The sequence below is a fragment of the Anoplophora glabripennis genome, unplaced genomic scaffold (assembly GCF_000390285.2).
Source record: "Anoplophora glabripennis isolate ALB-LARVAE unplaced genomic scaffold, Agla_2.0 scaffold169, whole genome shotgun sequence".
In the NCBI taxonomy this organism is placed as follows: domain Eukaryota; kingdom Metazoa; phylum Arthropoda; class Insecta; order Coleoptera; family Cerambycidae; genus Anoplophora; species Anoplophora glabripennis.
Window position 1 is genome coordinate 184,349 of NW_019416320.1, and position 16,578 is coordinate 200,926.

Consider the following 16,578-nt stretch of genomic DNA (forward strand, 5'->3'; position numbering starts at 1 on the left):
TCCAGAACCCGCCTATCTTATCTACTCGGCATGTCTAAAAATGAGAAACAAAGAATATAAATTCCATTTGATGCATGCTGTCTCTTTCAAATACTTTTAATACGCACAAATGAGTAAGATTTTAGAGCTAAAAATATAAATTTGATCATTCAAATAGCAAACTGACCTGGTATATCCGTTTTGGGGCTGCGGATACGGATTCACCATAAACAAATACACAAAATCTATGTCTTTGGCACAGAACTTATTTTTTGTGGGATTGTGTTATTTGTACCAAATTTTATATTCATTTGTGGATTTTTAACGAATACGAATATCTAAACAAAAATTAAGATTCGTAAGAAATAATATTTCATTATAAAAATAAAACCTTTTGAAAAATAATTCATTTTAATAAAAACATTAAACTAGTGGTAATACAACTGAAATACGTTTTAAGGGTCTATTTCAAAATGAAATGTTTGGGTTGAGCCGTCATTTTCCCAGCACAAGTTGCTTTTTTATGATTTTAAATCCAGAAAAGTGAAACATATTTTATGTGAGCATATTCATAGTCACGTTGGTAGACTAAGTCCGGCTCTGTTAAGAACCGTGTGTTCCTAAACCCTACGGTCACCAGCGTTGCCACAGCTCGCTCAGTCCAGCGAGATCTTGCTCTTTTTATTTTGAATTCACTCCCTCGCTCTTCTTTGTCATCAAATCTCGCCCGTTTTAGTACCTTTCACAACGATCTTTTTGTACGCAAAATCACAGCAGACGCCGGATTTTCGATTTACTTACTTAAAATTTGGCATAGTTGGCAAAAGTATTTTTATTACGTTAAGAAGGCTCTATAGTAAATAGGCAACCAGCAACACATTTTTATAGATCTTATTACACAGTTTGTCTAAATATAATTTAATGCACAAACACTTCCCCAAGCGATGCCGCTTGTTCAAAAGCGGTAAATTACAAATTTCTTTATAACAAAAAGTAATTTGAGTTTCAGACTAACCCCATTTTATAGAAAATCTGCGTTAGAATGGAGGAAAGTCTGTTATTTGTGCATTAATTCATATTTAGATAATCTGTGTAATAAAATCTATAAAAATGTACTGCTGGTTGCCTATTTGCTATAGAACCCTCTTAAATTTTTAATGCTGAAAATATATAAAACCTACAATTTTGCAATAATATCTCTACTCCCCATTCTAATCATAAATATTAGCCCAGAAGTCAGTCTTGTACGGCAGAGGGGCTGGCATCTTATTAGTATGCCGGATTTGTGCCCAGGAACGACTTACCCACTCATAACAAAAACATTAAATTCTTACATTTTATCCACAGTACATGACTACTGACACAAGGGACTTCTAGATGCTCTGGGATGACAGTTAAGAAACATCTAATTTTAAAACAAGTAGTGTTTACTGTACCAATATTGCTGTGAGTATGCTAATATACACTTTTCTATGCCGAGTGAAACCTAGCAAGAAAAACAGCTGGCAATAATCAATGATACTTCGTTAGATTTAAATATTTCCCATTATTTAAACAGTATAAACCGATCGAAATAATTCATTTAGAGGGAAAAAAAATGTTACCTGGACTTTTATTAAGTGGGAATGGTAAATGGGTTTATAATAAACATAAAAAATAAAATTGTGAGTAAGGGTGGCAGAGGGTTGATCAGGGTTGATTTAGGGGGTTGAAAAGTTGTAAAAAATTGTATCATTGGGATTTCTTGCGATAGTTGACGTCAAACAAAAAAGTATCCAATATAACAGTTGTAGATCATGCAAAAATCTACAACTTTTTTAGAGGTCACTTTTTAAGATAACCTCAAAATTCCCGAGAAAAATGCGAAAAACTGGTTTACTGTACAAAAATATTGGGTCAAATTTTTTCCATACAATTGAATGATGTAATCAGTTTTTGAATTTTTTTTAAATTGAAACAAATTATCAACAGTTACCGAAAAATTCATTGTTGCGTAATTTTTTTATTTTTTTGCATTTTTGAGCATGTTTTCGAACTGTGATTACAGATTTTTTTATTTCACCAAAAAGTATGTCGTAACTAAAAAAATTATTACGGGCAAAACTATGTACGATGATTTTTCTAAATAGAATATTTCTTTGAAAAAGTGTTTCAAACCGGAAAAAATGAATATCTCGGAAACTTCTTGATTTTTTTTTTTTAATTTGTGGATATTTAAAACACAGAAAGGTATACCTTCACCAAGTTTCGTTAAAATTAATTTTTTTTTGCGGAAATGAGAAATAAAAAACGAAAAATCAGAAAAAAAAACCGTTTTTTGCATTTTTCTCGGAAATTTTGAGGTTATCTTTTTTTTGAGGTGACCTCTAAAAAAGTCGTACATTTTTGCATGATCTACAACTTTTGTATTGGATATTTTTTTGTTTGACGTCAACTTTCACCAGAAATCCCAATACAATTTTTCACAACTTTTCAACCCCCCAAATCAACCCTCCGCCACCCCTGCTCACACACTTATTTTTTTTTCGTTCATTATAAGCCCCTTTACCATTTCCGCTTATAAAAGTCCAGGCAACAATTTTCTTTTTCTCTAAGTGTAATTTGATTGGAATTGCATGTATTATTAAATATTTTCTCTGCCATTTCTAGACAGGTGAAATTTAGCAAAAGTCTTCTTTCATCAAGACCCGTTTCCCATTACAAATAAACCTCCAAGGGATACATAGTGTAGGTATATGTTGCACCCTGGTGTTGTATGCACAAGAACGAGAAACAAATTTTTACAAAAATTTATGACTTGAAACTAACAATAAAAAAAACTGCAGTCACTATTTTTCTTTAATATCTTTCTTATAAACAAAAATTACATTATACATACATCGTAGTAGTACCATTCCTGGAAAAAGCTTCATCAGAACACACTTCTCTAATTAAAAAAAAAAGATGAGGAATCCATCTAAACCCTTGAAGTGTAAATATAGATAACTGGTGCTGGTAAGTTTTGGAGAATATGCAGTTTCGGGAGATTCCCGTGTGAACTAGTCCCTACTGTTTCTGTTGCTTCTTGAGGTGGCCCTTGCTCCGGAGATGAATCTTGAACTGGGGTTCGGAATTCAACGTAAGGTTACAAGAGGGACAGTAAAAATCGCCGGAAGGCGTACGGTACACGGATAAGTTAATATTATCCAGCGGCTTGGCAACTTCAGCATCTTAAACAAAGTAAATAGTAACATTACTTCTTTTTATTAATATTATGCCCTTCTTTTAACAATCACCATTAATTCAAAATATAAAACCGTTACCGTTGAAATATTAATAATAGACTTTTTTAAAACACTTTCGTAAATTTCTCTCAAAATAAAAAAGTAAATTTCCAACCACTTTGTAATAGTGTATTATTTATCTTTAAATTTTACCTATACGTCAAAATATATCGAGTAGGTATCAATACTTTCTTTCGATACAACTACCAAGTAAAACTATCGATACCTACATGATATTGTTTCATCCCTACACATCCCTTACAAGCACACAATCATTTAATTCATAAAAATATTTTGATCTCAAACGATGAGAATTGTAACACTAAAGCCTGAAAAGGGAGTTTTACAAGTACATCTTGAGAATGCACATTTTTAACCTGACATGACACTATAACAACTACTCTGCAGACTAATGCCTTGACCAGCATTAAATTATAGCCGCAATATCTAGTAAACAGCTCAGGAACATTTGTCAACTCAAAGCATCAGATTTATACTGGTTTAAAATTTGTTAGTAAACCATAGATGGTACAAACCATAGATGGTACAAACGATGAATGATCCAGCTAATTTTAAAGTCTATGACACGAAGCTGCCCCCCCCTAGAAATCGAATGGAATTTTAGAATTTTTGTAGAGATAATGAAGATTTTAAAATTAAGAGCGCTTTTGAACGCGCGAATTCAGTTTTCGAAGCCGCCGAGTAAGCGTTACTCCCCGTCCGCCTGCTACAGTTAGCTAGAGCAGCGCTCGAATGCTTCGGTTTGATGCACAATAAAAAATGCAGAGGGTGGCTAAAATGAACCACAGTATTTTTTTATTGAAAATATAAGTCTTCAACTCCAATCTCTGTAAGAATGGACGCTGTGGCACTTAAATAGCGGCCTGTGGGATTTTTTGAAAAAAAAATATATATACAGGGGAATTTTTTTCCTAAATCACCATATTTTTTGTTTCCAGATGGTATTTTTTGTAAGCTCTTCTATCTATTGATTATATTATGTAACCCATCAATTTTATATATTTTATAATTTTCGTTGAATTTCTTAATTTTTTAAGTTACTTATACTTTTTCTTATGTTTTTCTTGTATTAAAGAGGTTTTATTAAAAATACTTCTAAAAAAATGAATTCACTGTACCTATTTCTACCTAAATTTATATTTCTCCCATCCTCTCTCTTATCTTGCCCTCCCTAGCTCATTGGCTGGCAATGCCCTTGGTCAATGCTGCTGAGGCCTTCAAACGTGACATACTGGTTAGAACTGAGAAGCTCAAAACCGGTATATGTCTGGTGGGTTTTGTCAACAAATGAGCTAGCTGTTTGCTAGCTCTTGTGAGTATAATTCAATGCTCGTCGGGGCATTCCTCGGCAGAGTAGTTTTTTCCTGCAATATCAGTCGACAAATTGTTTTACACAGATCTTACTTTGATAGTACCTGCGAAACAGTAGGTTGCTCTATGCCAGTTTGACCACTTGAAAGCCTAGGCGTTGCACATTTTTGTGAATATTACGAGGGTGGTCTGAAAAGTTTCCGACCTCAACATGAAGATGGCAGCACTCGTAAATAAAAGCTAGTGAATTTCGTGTCATCTGTTGACAGTTACTCACCAAAATTTCAGCCATTTTGAACGCGCAGTTGTTATGTAACAGTCGTTTGAGTGAGTTGATGTGAGAGTTTTTGTGAAAATGGACAAAATTGAGCTGTCATTAAATATTTGTTATTGAAAGGCAATACGCCTATGCAAATCAAAGATGAGTTGGATTCTGTGTATGGGGACTCTGCACCATCATCTACCACAGTGAAATTTTGGGCAGCTGAATTTAAACGTGGCCGTAAGAGCTTGGGAGATGATGAAAGTTCGGGATGTCCAAAAACTGCAACTACCGACGAAAACATCGCCAAAGTTCACCAAATGGTGCTAGACGACCGCCGAAATAAAGTGAGAGAGATAGCAGAGGTTATGAACATGTCAAAAGAACGTGTTTGTCACATATTAAATCAACATTTAAACATGAGAAAGCTGTCCGCGCGTTGGGTGCCGCGTTTGCTCACGTTCGACCAAAAACGTGTTTGAATTAACATTTCCAACGCTCTGTTGGCGCAGTTTAGGCGCAATAAATCCGAGTTTTGGCGCCGATTAATTACTGTAGATGAAACTTGGATACACCATTATACACCCGAAACAAAAATACAGTCCAAACAGTGGACTGCAAAGGGGGAACCGGCTCCAAAAAAAGCAAAAACTGTTTTTTCGGCTGGGAAAATGATGGCTGTTTTTTGGGATAGTCATGGAGTTATTTTAATTGATTATCGTCAAAAAGGAAAACCAATTTCAGGAGCATACTACGCATCATTACTTGACAAGCTGAAGGCAGAACTTGCGAAAAAACTGTCACATTTGCAGAAAAAAAAATCCTGTTTCACCAAGACAACGCACCGTCTCACACCTCAGAAGTTGCCATGGCGAAAATCCACGAATTACGGTTTGAACTGCTTGACCATCCGCTTTACTCATCAGATCTAGCCCCAAGCGACTTCTTTTTGTTCCCTCATCTAAAAATTGCGCTCGAAGGACAGAGATTTTCGTCAAATGAAGAGGCAATCATCTTCGTGAACAATTATTTTGCAGAGAAAAATGCCGAGTACTATTTGGACGGGTTACAGAGGTGCATCACTGGGAGAAGTGTGTAGAGTTACAAGACTATGTTGAAAAATAAAAAAAAAAAATTCTGAAAAAATGTCTTGTATCTTTGTTAGGTCGGAAACTTTTCAGACCACCCTCGTACATACCATTATTTAATTCTATTAGATATGAAGTTAAAGAAAAATTACGTTTATTTGTTCTAAATTAAAGTTATATCACAATTGTGTTGAAAATTGACTTTTGTAGAAAATTTTCTTTAAATATTTTTCGTATTATTTTTAGTTACAAAAACGGAATTATAACCCTTAACCACTCATTTTGCAATATATAGGCTGTTACAAATTCGCTTCCCACTACAGGGATCTCGGAAAAGGTAAGAGATACGAAGTAGCTTAAATGGGGGCAAAGTTGCATAATCAGGTAATCAGGGGACTAACATTATGCCTCTAAAAAATCAAGGCTAACATGATTATTTTTCGAAATATTTGAAAAAAAACGAAATTTTGGAAATCCGTATATGTTTCATTTCAGCCTTGTGTGAGGTGATATTGAAAAAAGAAAAACACTTTCTCATTGGCAACTTTTTGTCCTTTATCGAATGCCATTATCAATTTTTATATCCAACGTTTCGTCTCTCCAGGACCGTCATCAACTTCATTTTTTTAAATATGACCCTAAATTTTATTACATTTTTTGCAAGCCTTCATGGCTCCCAATATTGTACTGCCTCAGCCCGAACCAGATTCAGACATTTTGTCTCAAAAAATTCATCTTGTATTCATTCCAAATTTATCAAATTGTTTTGGTGGATATCACAGGGTCTAACGACACTTGCGTGTATTCAATAAACAGAAATCTAAATTAAAAAAATTTGATTTTGAAACGAATACATTGAAGATGAATTTTTTGAGGCAAAACGTCTGAATCTGGTTCGGGCTGAGACAATACAGTATTGAGGGTCAAGAAGGCTTGCAAAAAATGTAATAAAATTTCCAGGGTCATATTTAAAAAAAGGAAGTTGATGATGGTCCTGGAGAGACCAAACGTTACATATAAAAATTGATTATACTATTCGATAGAGGGCAAAAAGTTGCAATGAGAAAGTGTTGTTCTTTTTTCAATATCACCTCAAACAAAGCTGAAATGAAACAAAATCGGATTCCAAAAATTTCAGTTTTTTTTCAAATATTTCAAAAACCAATAATGTTAGCCTTAATTTTTTAGAGGCATACTGTTGGTCCCCTGATTATGCATCTTTGCGCCCATATTTCAGTTACTTTGTATCACTTACCGTTTCCGATATCCCTGTAGTGAGAAGCGAATTTGTAACAGCCTGTATATTACATATATTTAACAACTATACCGAACTGACCTGACTTCTGGGGCTGCACGTTGGTAAAGAAATTGGCAGGAGTAAGTCCCAGCTGCCTCATCTTCTTCTGGTGTTTCTGCCCCTTATAGTGCATCTCTATTTGTTCCTGGCACGTAGCAGCTACGTTACAAATTTCGCAGTGGAATTTTGACTTTGAACTACTGACACTTGTCGCTGTTACTGTAGTTACTGTAGCCGGGACGGCTACCGGTTTAGGTGCTTCAGGTTCGGTTTTCCTGAAGTCCACACCAAAACCATCCTCGCCTTCGGGTAGGGACAGTCCTTTTTTCGAACTAAAAAGATAATATTTGCATGTAGTCACTTTCTGGTCATCGTAATTTTACTTACCCCTGTCTCACCCATTTTCCTTCTTCATTGTAGTAGCCTTTGCCAGCAGGTGGTCGATAACCTAGCAGTGCCCTAAAATAATATCGTATAAAAAATATAAAATAGCTACTTTGGATTAAACAACCTACTTTTGGTGGTTTTTACCCATGTAGTGTGATTCTGCATGCAATTTGCCAGTTAAAGGTAAATCGCACATGTCGCAATGAAACCATGCAGGATTTTTATCCTCCTAAAAAAAAGAAAAATATTAGAAATCATGAAAGCATATATATACTACAAAGGAATGATCCTAACCTCCACTTTTGCTGTTTCCGTTACTTTTGCCCTCTTATGCAAAGGCTCGCCAGTCTTCTGCGAATGTTCTATAAGGAACTTCCTTACTTTTTTCTCGTGATTCCTCGATTTATAGTGCAACTTTGCCATAACATTACTGCTAAGTTGGGCAGTGCACAACTTGCAGTACAAAGGCTGAAACATCGACGTCAACTCTTTGGGTAAAGTAGTGTCATCCACATCAGGAACGACTTCTTTAACTGCAAACGACTCGGTGCAGGTATTTCATCACTAAATCAAACTATCACTTACAGATGTTCCTCTTATAATTCTTCGGTTTTTCTTGGATGTTGGACAGGGCGTTGTAAATATTCTGTGTTATGGGCACTACAGGTGTTGTGTTTGTTGGGGTTGGTGTTACAGGGTACTGAGTAGGGTATACTACCCCTTGTTGTTGCCAAGGGCCGTACAACCCAGGGGTCTCGTAATAGTTATAATAAGAACCAGCCAAGACCGGGCTATCGGTGCTGGAGTAAGCATTATAGCCATTACTACCGCCGTTAGAGTAGTCAGTCGTCATTTCGTCGGATTTTCTTTTGGGAATTTTATAGTTTCTGTCGATGCCTAAATGTGAAAGGGATAATTATTTTATTCAAATGGCTTGCTTACGAATGAGGTGCTTTTAAACTTACCCTCTAGCGACATAATACAAACAACAAACAACACGTCTTCGTTTGCAACTACTCGGCCTGGGCAAAACAAATGTCAAAATTGTCAAAAAATCGATTTGTTGAATTCGTTATTTCTTCAACTGTCAATAGATGCCACATCTAACAAGAGATATTACAATATAAATTATTACCATTACAGTTAGTCAATTAATTGTTATACTAGAATTGAACTTAACTACCCTAAGTGTTTGACAAATTCCGATGAAATAGTTTTAGGTACACACTAATAATTAAAGAGTACCTAATTTTATTTCAATTCTGTGGGTATTATGAATAACTAGATAATAGTTACATTACCAGTCACAAGATGGCACTGCAACTCACGTAAAGCACCGATTTTTTTTGCTAACCGTGTTAGCTTCTTTTTTAATGTTTTTATGTAATTTACAGTGTACAAAAATCCTCTAAAGTTGTCCATCTATTAAGTTTCTTTTTTTTAGTTTTTTTTATACATGAACCTTTATACATAAATAAAATAGACTGCTCGCTACAAAGCTGCTTCTAATCAAGGAGATAATAATACTAGCAAGAGGAGGCAGGTGGCACCACCGTATTATTAAATTTTCGCAAATAAATAAAAGATAGTAAGTCATCATTAAATTTTATTTATAGTATACTTCTCTATACCCACTTATTTCATAGATCTATGCTATCATTGCACTGTTCTTCCAGTTTTGCGACATATTCTTAAAAAAAGGAGTTAATTTCTGATAGGTTTATCTATCTTTAGGAAATACCTACCTTTTATAAAATTTTTGTTTTCTGGATTTCTAGCTAACGCTTCCCCTATAGCTCTCTTATACTCTTGATGATCTTTAATAAAAAAATTTACTTTGGCTAGCAACAACCAGGATTTCAAACAGTCTTCGTTTAGCCTCAAGGCCCAGTCCAAATCATCTTTGGCTTTGTCGTATAACTTCAGATTTATATGAGTGAGGGCCCTGTTGTTGTAGAGCAGGCAGCTGTCTTTAATTTGTTCAATTGCCTCAAAAGAAAAAAACAGGCATGAGTATAGAGAACCTCATGACAAAATTCAATACCTTGCTGTATAAACTTAGGGCTTTTTCATATTCCCCCCTTCGAAATGCCAATGTGGCTTGTTTCTTGAAAGTCTCCATTTTCTCTTTCCTCACAAGTCTATCTTTGTATCTTTTATCAGCATCTTTCGAGATCTGCTCCATGAAGGCCTCTAAAAAAATGGCGCGTCCAAAAGACATTTGATAATATTGAACACTTTTCAGTTAGTAGAGTATCTCGTACCTTGAGACATGGTAGCCTGATCTTTATCATCACTTTTCAAGGCATTTTTATTGACCAAAGTCCTGTTACTTTTTATCTTCAACTGGACATTTTGTTCGTCCAATTTCTCCAAAACCGTTTCCCTATTATCTCCTAGATACCTTTGAGCCTCCAGGTCACCTATCCTCTGAACTTCTTTGTCTGTGGAGTTCAACTTTTGCATGATGCTGCTGACCTCGTTCACTTTGAACATGAAATTGTTGAATTCCTCATCCAACATGCCCATACGGTCGCGGTTTGTCATTTTTTGAATAATGTATTTTATATTGTTCACTTAAAATGTCAGCCGAAAGCGGACAGTGATAGTTTATACGTTTCTATGGCAACGCAGTATTGTTTGGTTACCATGGGAACATCAGTAGGCAAGATAAATTAAGCAAGTGCGATTGGCGATTTTCCTGAGGAATTAAAATATACTTCTAAATTTATTTTCAGTATTAACGAGGCACGTCTGTGGATTCTGCAAAGAAAATTACAAAAAACATTTTATACATTGTACGAAGCCGTTTCTGTTGTCAAATAATGAACGAGTTTTATTGTAATAAGTCGTATTTGGTGGATTCACAACTGCGCGATAAAGAAATTTATAATAACGCAAAACGTGTAATTAATTAGTCAGTTATTTAGAAAAGTTATTGCCCCTTGGCATTGCTGATTAATAGCAATAATTCCCATAACAGTTCCTGGTGTGCTTCGTCGACATTTCGACGTTCAATAAACTCCAGAAACATGAGAATAACGTAAAATTAAAGGCAGGCTGATTTTATTGTATTGCGTGATTTTTCAGAGATCGGATAATTAAAGAAAAATGCGCAAAATTATCTAAAGTATGCAAGAAACACAATGTTTTAAACCTGTCGGGTTAAAAAAGCTACACTCGCTAAAATTGTATTTTTTTAAGATATTCGATGGGTACTAAGTCAGGGTTGTAGTACGCCTTATTCTACCAAAAAACGAAAGAGTCACAGAGTTCTTTGATTGTCCTTTTATTACGATATACAGGGTGTTTCGCATTGCAGCTGTTATTTAAAATAATCGCAAATTCAAAAGCTGGCTATGAATTTAAACGTCCAACTTGACGATCAGGAAAAAAGTCATTTAATTTTAGTAATTGTTTGCCGAGTGTTTTGAAAATGGTCGGGAAGTTTTCAATTAGCGAATAAGTTGATATGCTATTCGTGTTAGAAGTTAGTGTTGATATGTTATTAGTGTTACAGAAGAAGTGGGAAAAATATCGGAGATTTCCAAATCGTGTAATCCCCTATAGAGAAATATTTCTCGCACTTTTCGTATGGGAAGTGGGTTTCGGCCAATTTTTTTGAAACTTCGCAGGTTGATAGTTCTTAACATGTAGATCGAAAGTCTCGATAGGCACAAAGCCCCAAATCCACCCCTTCCCCCCCAAAAACTGCCTCCAAGTAGTTTACTTGTCGTTTTATGAAAAAAAAGTTTCAAATAATGAAATCTAAAAAAAAACTATTCTTGTTTTTTTCGAAAAGTCAATGCTTTTAGCTTTAAAACGCCACCAAAGTTTAACACAGAGTATACGTATTATAGCTGTAGATATACACGTGTGTTAAGTTTAACAGCGTTTTACAGCATAAATATTACTTTTTCGAAAAACTCACATATAAACTTTTTTTAGATTTAGTCAAAATAAATAACTTTTACTTGAAATATTTTTTCATAAAATCACAAATAAACTTTCTACAGCTATATAAACAATAAAATTGTTAATAACAATTTTCCTGACCCGATTTCGTAAAATTGAGTTGAAGATTCGAATTCAGTGTGAAAAAATACGTGCAAAAAATATACGTGCAAATATACGTGCAAAAAATACGTGCAACTATAAAATACAGTAATCTGGAAAATCCGAAGGCTGATTCGTAGATGGCGGGGGATGTGTAAGGGGTGGGGTCAAGTGGGGCAGTTTGTTAATAAAAAATGTGGTTGTTTGGGGTCATTGTTGGGTTGATTAAAAAAATAAATTGTTTTACATGCAGAAATCAGTTAAATCGCCCCCGCTAATTGGAGGCAGTTTTTGTGGGGGAAGGGGTGGATTTGGGGCTTTGTGCCCATTGAGACTTTTGATCTACATGTTAAGAACTATCAACCTGCGAAGTTTCAAAAAAATTGGCCGAAACCCACTTCCCATAAGAAAAGTGCGAGGTCCTTTCCCGTTCTCTTATGCTACACTTTTTGATCGTCCCTCGTACTTACAATATCTGTGCCAAATCAGAGAACGGTACAATTCCTCACGTATAAAACAGTCATCTGTCGTTCGACAAAAAAGTACTTTTTATTTCGTTACCGCACAAAAACAATCGGTCTGACCATTTCAGACGGTTAATAAATCAGAAGAAGTGTTAGACATGTCACCAAACCATGTCCTGTAATAACCCGTTCCTTGTTAAGCTTTTTTAAATACCTCTACGGTCAAAAATAATCTGAACGTGTTTTGCGCCTGGCTAGATATGCTGAATTCATTTTCGTAATATGGAATTTCATATGAAAAGGTCAAAAAACCCAGATATTTACGGGCCAGCCAACTTTTGGCGTTCGAAAAATACGTTATTTTTACTGGCGGCGCATTGCGGACGCGAGAGAGAGTAGTGGCGTGCGCAGAGGCGCGCCAAGGGACAGTTTAAATAAAATAATGATTAAAATTGAACTAACATCGACATTAATAAAAAATAAGGTTTATTTGACCTTCATACTACGTAGTCTCCCAGAAAATCGACTACAAACTCTACAACGGAGTTAAACCGATTAAACTGATGATGGTATCCACAGTAGCGAAACCTGATGACAAAATAAACCGAGACCATGTGTAAAATCTAGTAACAACGCCGAAATCAAGGAAAAACAAACAAATCGGTAACAAGATTAAACGCTAATCGCTGCTCTCTTGTTTTGAAACATCACAGCCAGCTAGACGTTACGTAAATATTAGCAAAATGTAAAAATGTAAACCTTCCGTATAAATAGACCCAACAATTTTCAGTGAAAAAAATAGCAGATCTCTATGTCTCATTTCTTAAATATACAATTCTATATTTTTTACCTGTGATATGATAATTATTTTAGTTAAATACCTGTTTTCCCATAACAGATCTGTTACCGGAATAGCCAGAGATTTAATAATTATTCAAATTAGTTTTTTTATAATCGCATATTTGTCTCGGTAAGGGTCTAGCCAGTTGTTCTAATGAACTGGCCATTCTTATAAAACATGCGCACGTCATTCGGCCACTAGCACATAATAGTGACTTGTCAAATTAAAATCTTAATTTTGAAAATGTCTTATGTACGTTCCTTGAACAATATATTGAATAACTACACCTTCTGGGAACATTGAAGGATAATTTTTTATAAATTCTAATTTCATAGAATCAAAGACCATTAAAAAATATAATAGTCTATTCCGAACGGAAATTTCTTAAATGATTGATCTCTTAGTATCTGCTTTTCCTTGAAATTCTAAGATAAGATTGTGTAAAGTCGAACAGCATTATGTACAGGGCGTTTTGAAGAAAGATTAATCTTACGAGAATATTATCATTTTCTATACGCAACAGTTAGTTATTTAATTATTTGATAAACACCGTCAAAGTCTAAGCGAAATTATATAAACGTTGTATAAACATATTTACAATAAAAATAGCAAAATCATGAAGAATACTGTGTACTACAACAACCATAACAAATCACGCCATTTTCCTACAGGGAGGCAAAAATAATTCGTGAATGCTCAAGATTGTGGGTCTCCAAAATGATTATCTCTTAAAAATTTCAACAAAAGTAAGAACAATATTCTTATTTTAAGATATCGTCGTAATAGAGCTACGATTTAATACTTAGTAATGTATTTTTTTAGAGTTGAATCATTTTTAACATTAAATGGGATTTAATCTTTACTTAATGTGATTCAACGCTATAGTTAGACATTGGCGATGAACAACAACAACTAGAGACTCAAAACATTTTTACTCGAAAAAAATGCGTAGAAAAAGTTTCAGAAAGAATTTTTCCCAATGTGCGAAATAAAATAAAGTAAATATTACACATGTGCTTGGATTTAATTGATCAGAAATAAAGTAACCTTAATTTTCTGATAGGTATATAGGAAGGAAAAAGAATAATTAAGGCCAATTTTATATCAAGAGGTTTTTTAATTAACATTTTCTTCGTAATATAATTTCATTTGTTATCCTTAAAGTTTTTGAGTACAAATTTTTACGGAATAATATTTTTATACAGTAAATATTTAGATTTCCTACGAAAAGCAGAACTATGTGAGTAGTGAGGCTTTTTTTAGAATATTTACGACGGTGACAGATGGACCGCAGTCAAAAAAAGCCGCAGATATTTATAGAAGATTTTATTAATAAATATTTTGATTCTAAAAGTGCATAGACCCTAAATACAGAATGTGCTACGAACAGTAATACAACTTCAAAGACTAAAATAAAAAACGAATGTTTTCCTACGGTCTACATACATCTTTTGTTTCGGGTTACAGGGCATCAAAGATGATTTTTTTACTAACGAATTTTGGCCATATCTTTGGCAAAAAACAATATTGACTATCTTGTAGTGGGCATTAACTATGACTTTTCCTAGAGACATTTTAGAATCACTGACCTTTATTACTGCTTAAAAAGTTATGTAAGCACAGTATTTCATGCTGTGCGTTTAATTACGACTACAAAAAACCAAACCAGCTACTGAGCATGTTCGAATATGCCTGATCTAGATATCTAACCTCAATTTTTCGCACGGGTTCATATTATATCCGTTTACTATAGAGATCAATGTTGCATAAACATTTTTTTGAGGTTAGATTTAATAGGTCTAAAATTTTCAGAAAAATTGGGCATCAGAAAGAAAACTATTTTTTCGCTAGAAAAATAGAAAAAACAAAAAAATTGGCTCATGTTACAATCCACGATATATAAGGCTACTATGATTGCAAATATATAAATAATAATACATATATTATTTTGTATTTAAATAACCTTCAGTAGATAATTAATTTACTAAAAAAACGGACTATTTCTACTAAACAGTCTAAAAGCTGATCAAGATTTCTAATATGTTCATGATGACCAGGAGCACGTTGTCCTAGAATTAGAAGATTCAGAAACGTCAGATATGTGCTCAAAAGATTCAAATTCGAAATGGATTCTGACAATCTTCCTTTACGTAAATCTGCAAAATAGTTTTTTCTTTTTGAAAACAACTTTTATTTTGATTTGAATAACGAACATTTTAAATTATGTCATTTCAGTTATAGAGAACTAATTCATGAACTATTAAGATTTTGTCTCTTTTTGTTGTTTCAAATAAAATGTTATATTTCCTTTTTGTTAAATTGTCGTTGAGCTCGACTAATCTGATTGTGAGATTTTAGACTATTTTAGAGCATCTCGATTTACAATATATAAATTTTATTAAAATATTTATTGTTATACTCATTTAGGCTTATTCTAACAAAATATGCCTGGAAAATATTTTAATGTTTATTTTTATGACGAGTTTTTACAATGTTTTAACTTTTTCCAAATTTTCCAAAATAACGATTGAAATAAAAATGAAAAAACAAGTTTTTAACTCTCCTTTGTTAGGTTTTCTGCTTTGTATGTGGCAATATTTTTTTTTTTCAGATAAAAAAGAATGTAAAAAAATAATTGAAAATGCATCGTTTTGAACAAAAACACAATTGACTGAACCGATTACATCAACTACATTTTGTTACAGTGCAGATCTAATTGTCAGCGCTTATGTTTTTATTAATCGAATGTAAAATTATATTAACGACACAACGACATCCCAAAAAATTGGCACAAAAAATACATTTTTTTGTTCAGTTCAAATATGATAACAAAAAATAAATAAAAAATTAAAGTCGCTTACGCATTATTTTCAAAATTATATCGACGTCACAAGCCACAACCACACCTCTGGTGGCACGATAAAATTGTATACCTATGTGATGAAAACTGGCAGAGAGTGATCTACTAATCTGAAGATATTACGAAAGCATGCCTTGTAACGCACTAAACAAAATAAACTTTCAACAAATAATGATATTGTAAGAAAAAACAATTCTGCAGAATACACTACTTCCATTATTGAATTCACCCCAATGTCCAGTACACAGCTAGGATCATTCATCAGCAGAATCACCAGACATAAACTATCTGGTGATTCTGCTGACAAATGATCTTAGCCGTTTATATGTAATTTTGTGCTGGACAGGCCATGTAGTTTTCAGAGTAGTTGTTTCCCCTAAGTTAAAAACCCCTGAATTTATGAAATTTAAAATAAAGTACCGCGTATAAAGATATAAGAATTGTACGAGCGTATATTTCCCTGCAAATAACGCATATTTATGAAATTATTTATTTGTGGCGTAGTTTTAGTTTTTCCTCTTATTACTGGGTATTTTGCCACCTGTTAAAAAAATTTAAAAAATAATTAAATAAACCTTTCCGCTAAAAGGATCGTCCAGGGTTATTTTTATTAAACAATTTCTATCTAACGAAAAAATGCACCTGTTCGAAAAATGACTTATTAGCGCGTAAATACAGTCTACTTTTACTTTACGCATTTCGCTCATCAAACGGGCATTGCCCAGGGGATGGCCAGGACTAAAGTATTA

General features: G+C 33.9%; 2 protein-coding genes across 2 annotated transcripts; both read right to left on the reverse strand.

Annotated features, from left to right (window-relative positions):
* Positions 1 to 2,808: 2,808 nt before the first annotated feature.
* On the reverse strand, positions 2,809 to 8,699 carry LOC108903741 (zinc finger matrin-type protein 4-like). Its single transcript, XM_018706027.2, has 7 exons — positions 8,574 to 8,699; positions 8,194 to 8,505; positions 7,903 to 8,141; positions 7,737 to 7,837; positions 7,609 to 7,680; positions 7,261 to 7,553; positions 2,809 to 3,188 (listed from the first exon to the last, which is right to left on the reverse strand). Exons 1-7 carry the CDS (start codon positions 8,584 to 8,586, stop codon positions 3,025 to 3,027), a joined length of 1,194 nt encoding a protein of 397 aa, XP_018561543.1. The 5' UTR covers positions 8,587 to 8,699; the 3' UTR covers positions 2,809 to 3,024.
* A 549-nt stretch (positions 8,700 to 9,248) lies between these two features.
* Positions 9,249 to 10,137, reverse strand: LOC108903732 (tetratricopeptide repeat protein 12-like). Its single transcript, XM_018706016.1, has 4 exons — positions 9,873 to 10,137; positions 9,653 to 9,801; positions 9,354 to 9,597; positions 9,249 to 9,298 (listed from the first exon to the last, which is right to left on the reverse strand). The coding sequence occupies exons 1-4, from the start codon at positions 10,135 to 10,137 to the stop codon at positions 9,249 to 9,251; spliced, it is 708 nt and encodes a 235-aa protein (XP_018561532.1).
* Between the last annotated feature and the right edge of the window lie 6,441 nt (positions 10,138 to 16,578).

Coding starts and splice junctions, on each gene's coding strand:
- LOC108903741 (XM_018706027.2), bottom strand. Junction 7,681..7,736: donor ATGGGTAAAAACCACCAAAA/GTAGGTTGTTTA, acceptor ATATTATTTTAG/GGCACTGCTAGGTTATCGAC. Junction 7,554..7,608: donor GGAAAATGGGTGAGACAGGG/GTAAGTAAAATT, acceptor TTATCTTTTTAG/TTCGAAAAAAGGACTGTCCC.
- LOC108903732 (XM_018706016.1), bottom strand. CDS start 10,137: ATGGGCATGTTGGATGAGGAATTCAACAATTTCATGTTCAAAGTGAAC. Junction 9,598..9,652: donor CCCTAAGTTTATACAGCAAG/GTATTGAATTTT, acceptor TTTTCTTTTGAG/GCAATTGAACAAATTAAAGA. Junction 9,299..9,353: donor AAACAAAAATTTTATAAAAG/GTAGGTATTTCC, acceptor CCTTTTTTTAAG/AATATGTCGCAAAACTGGAA.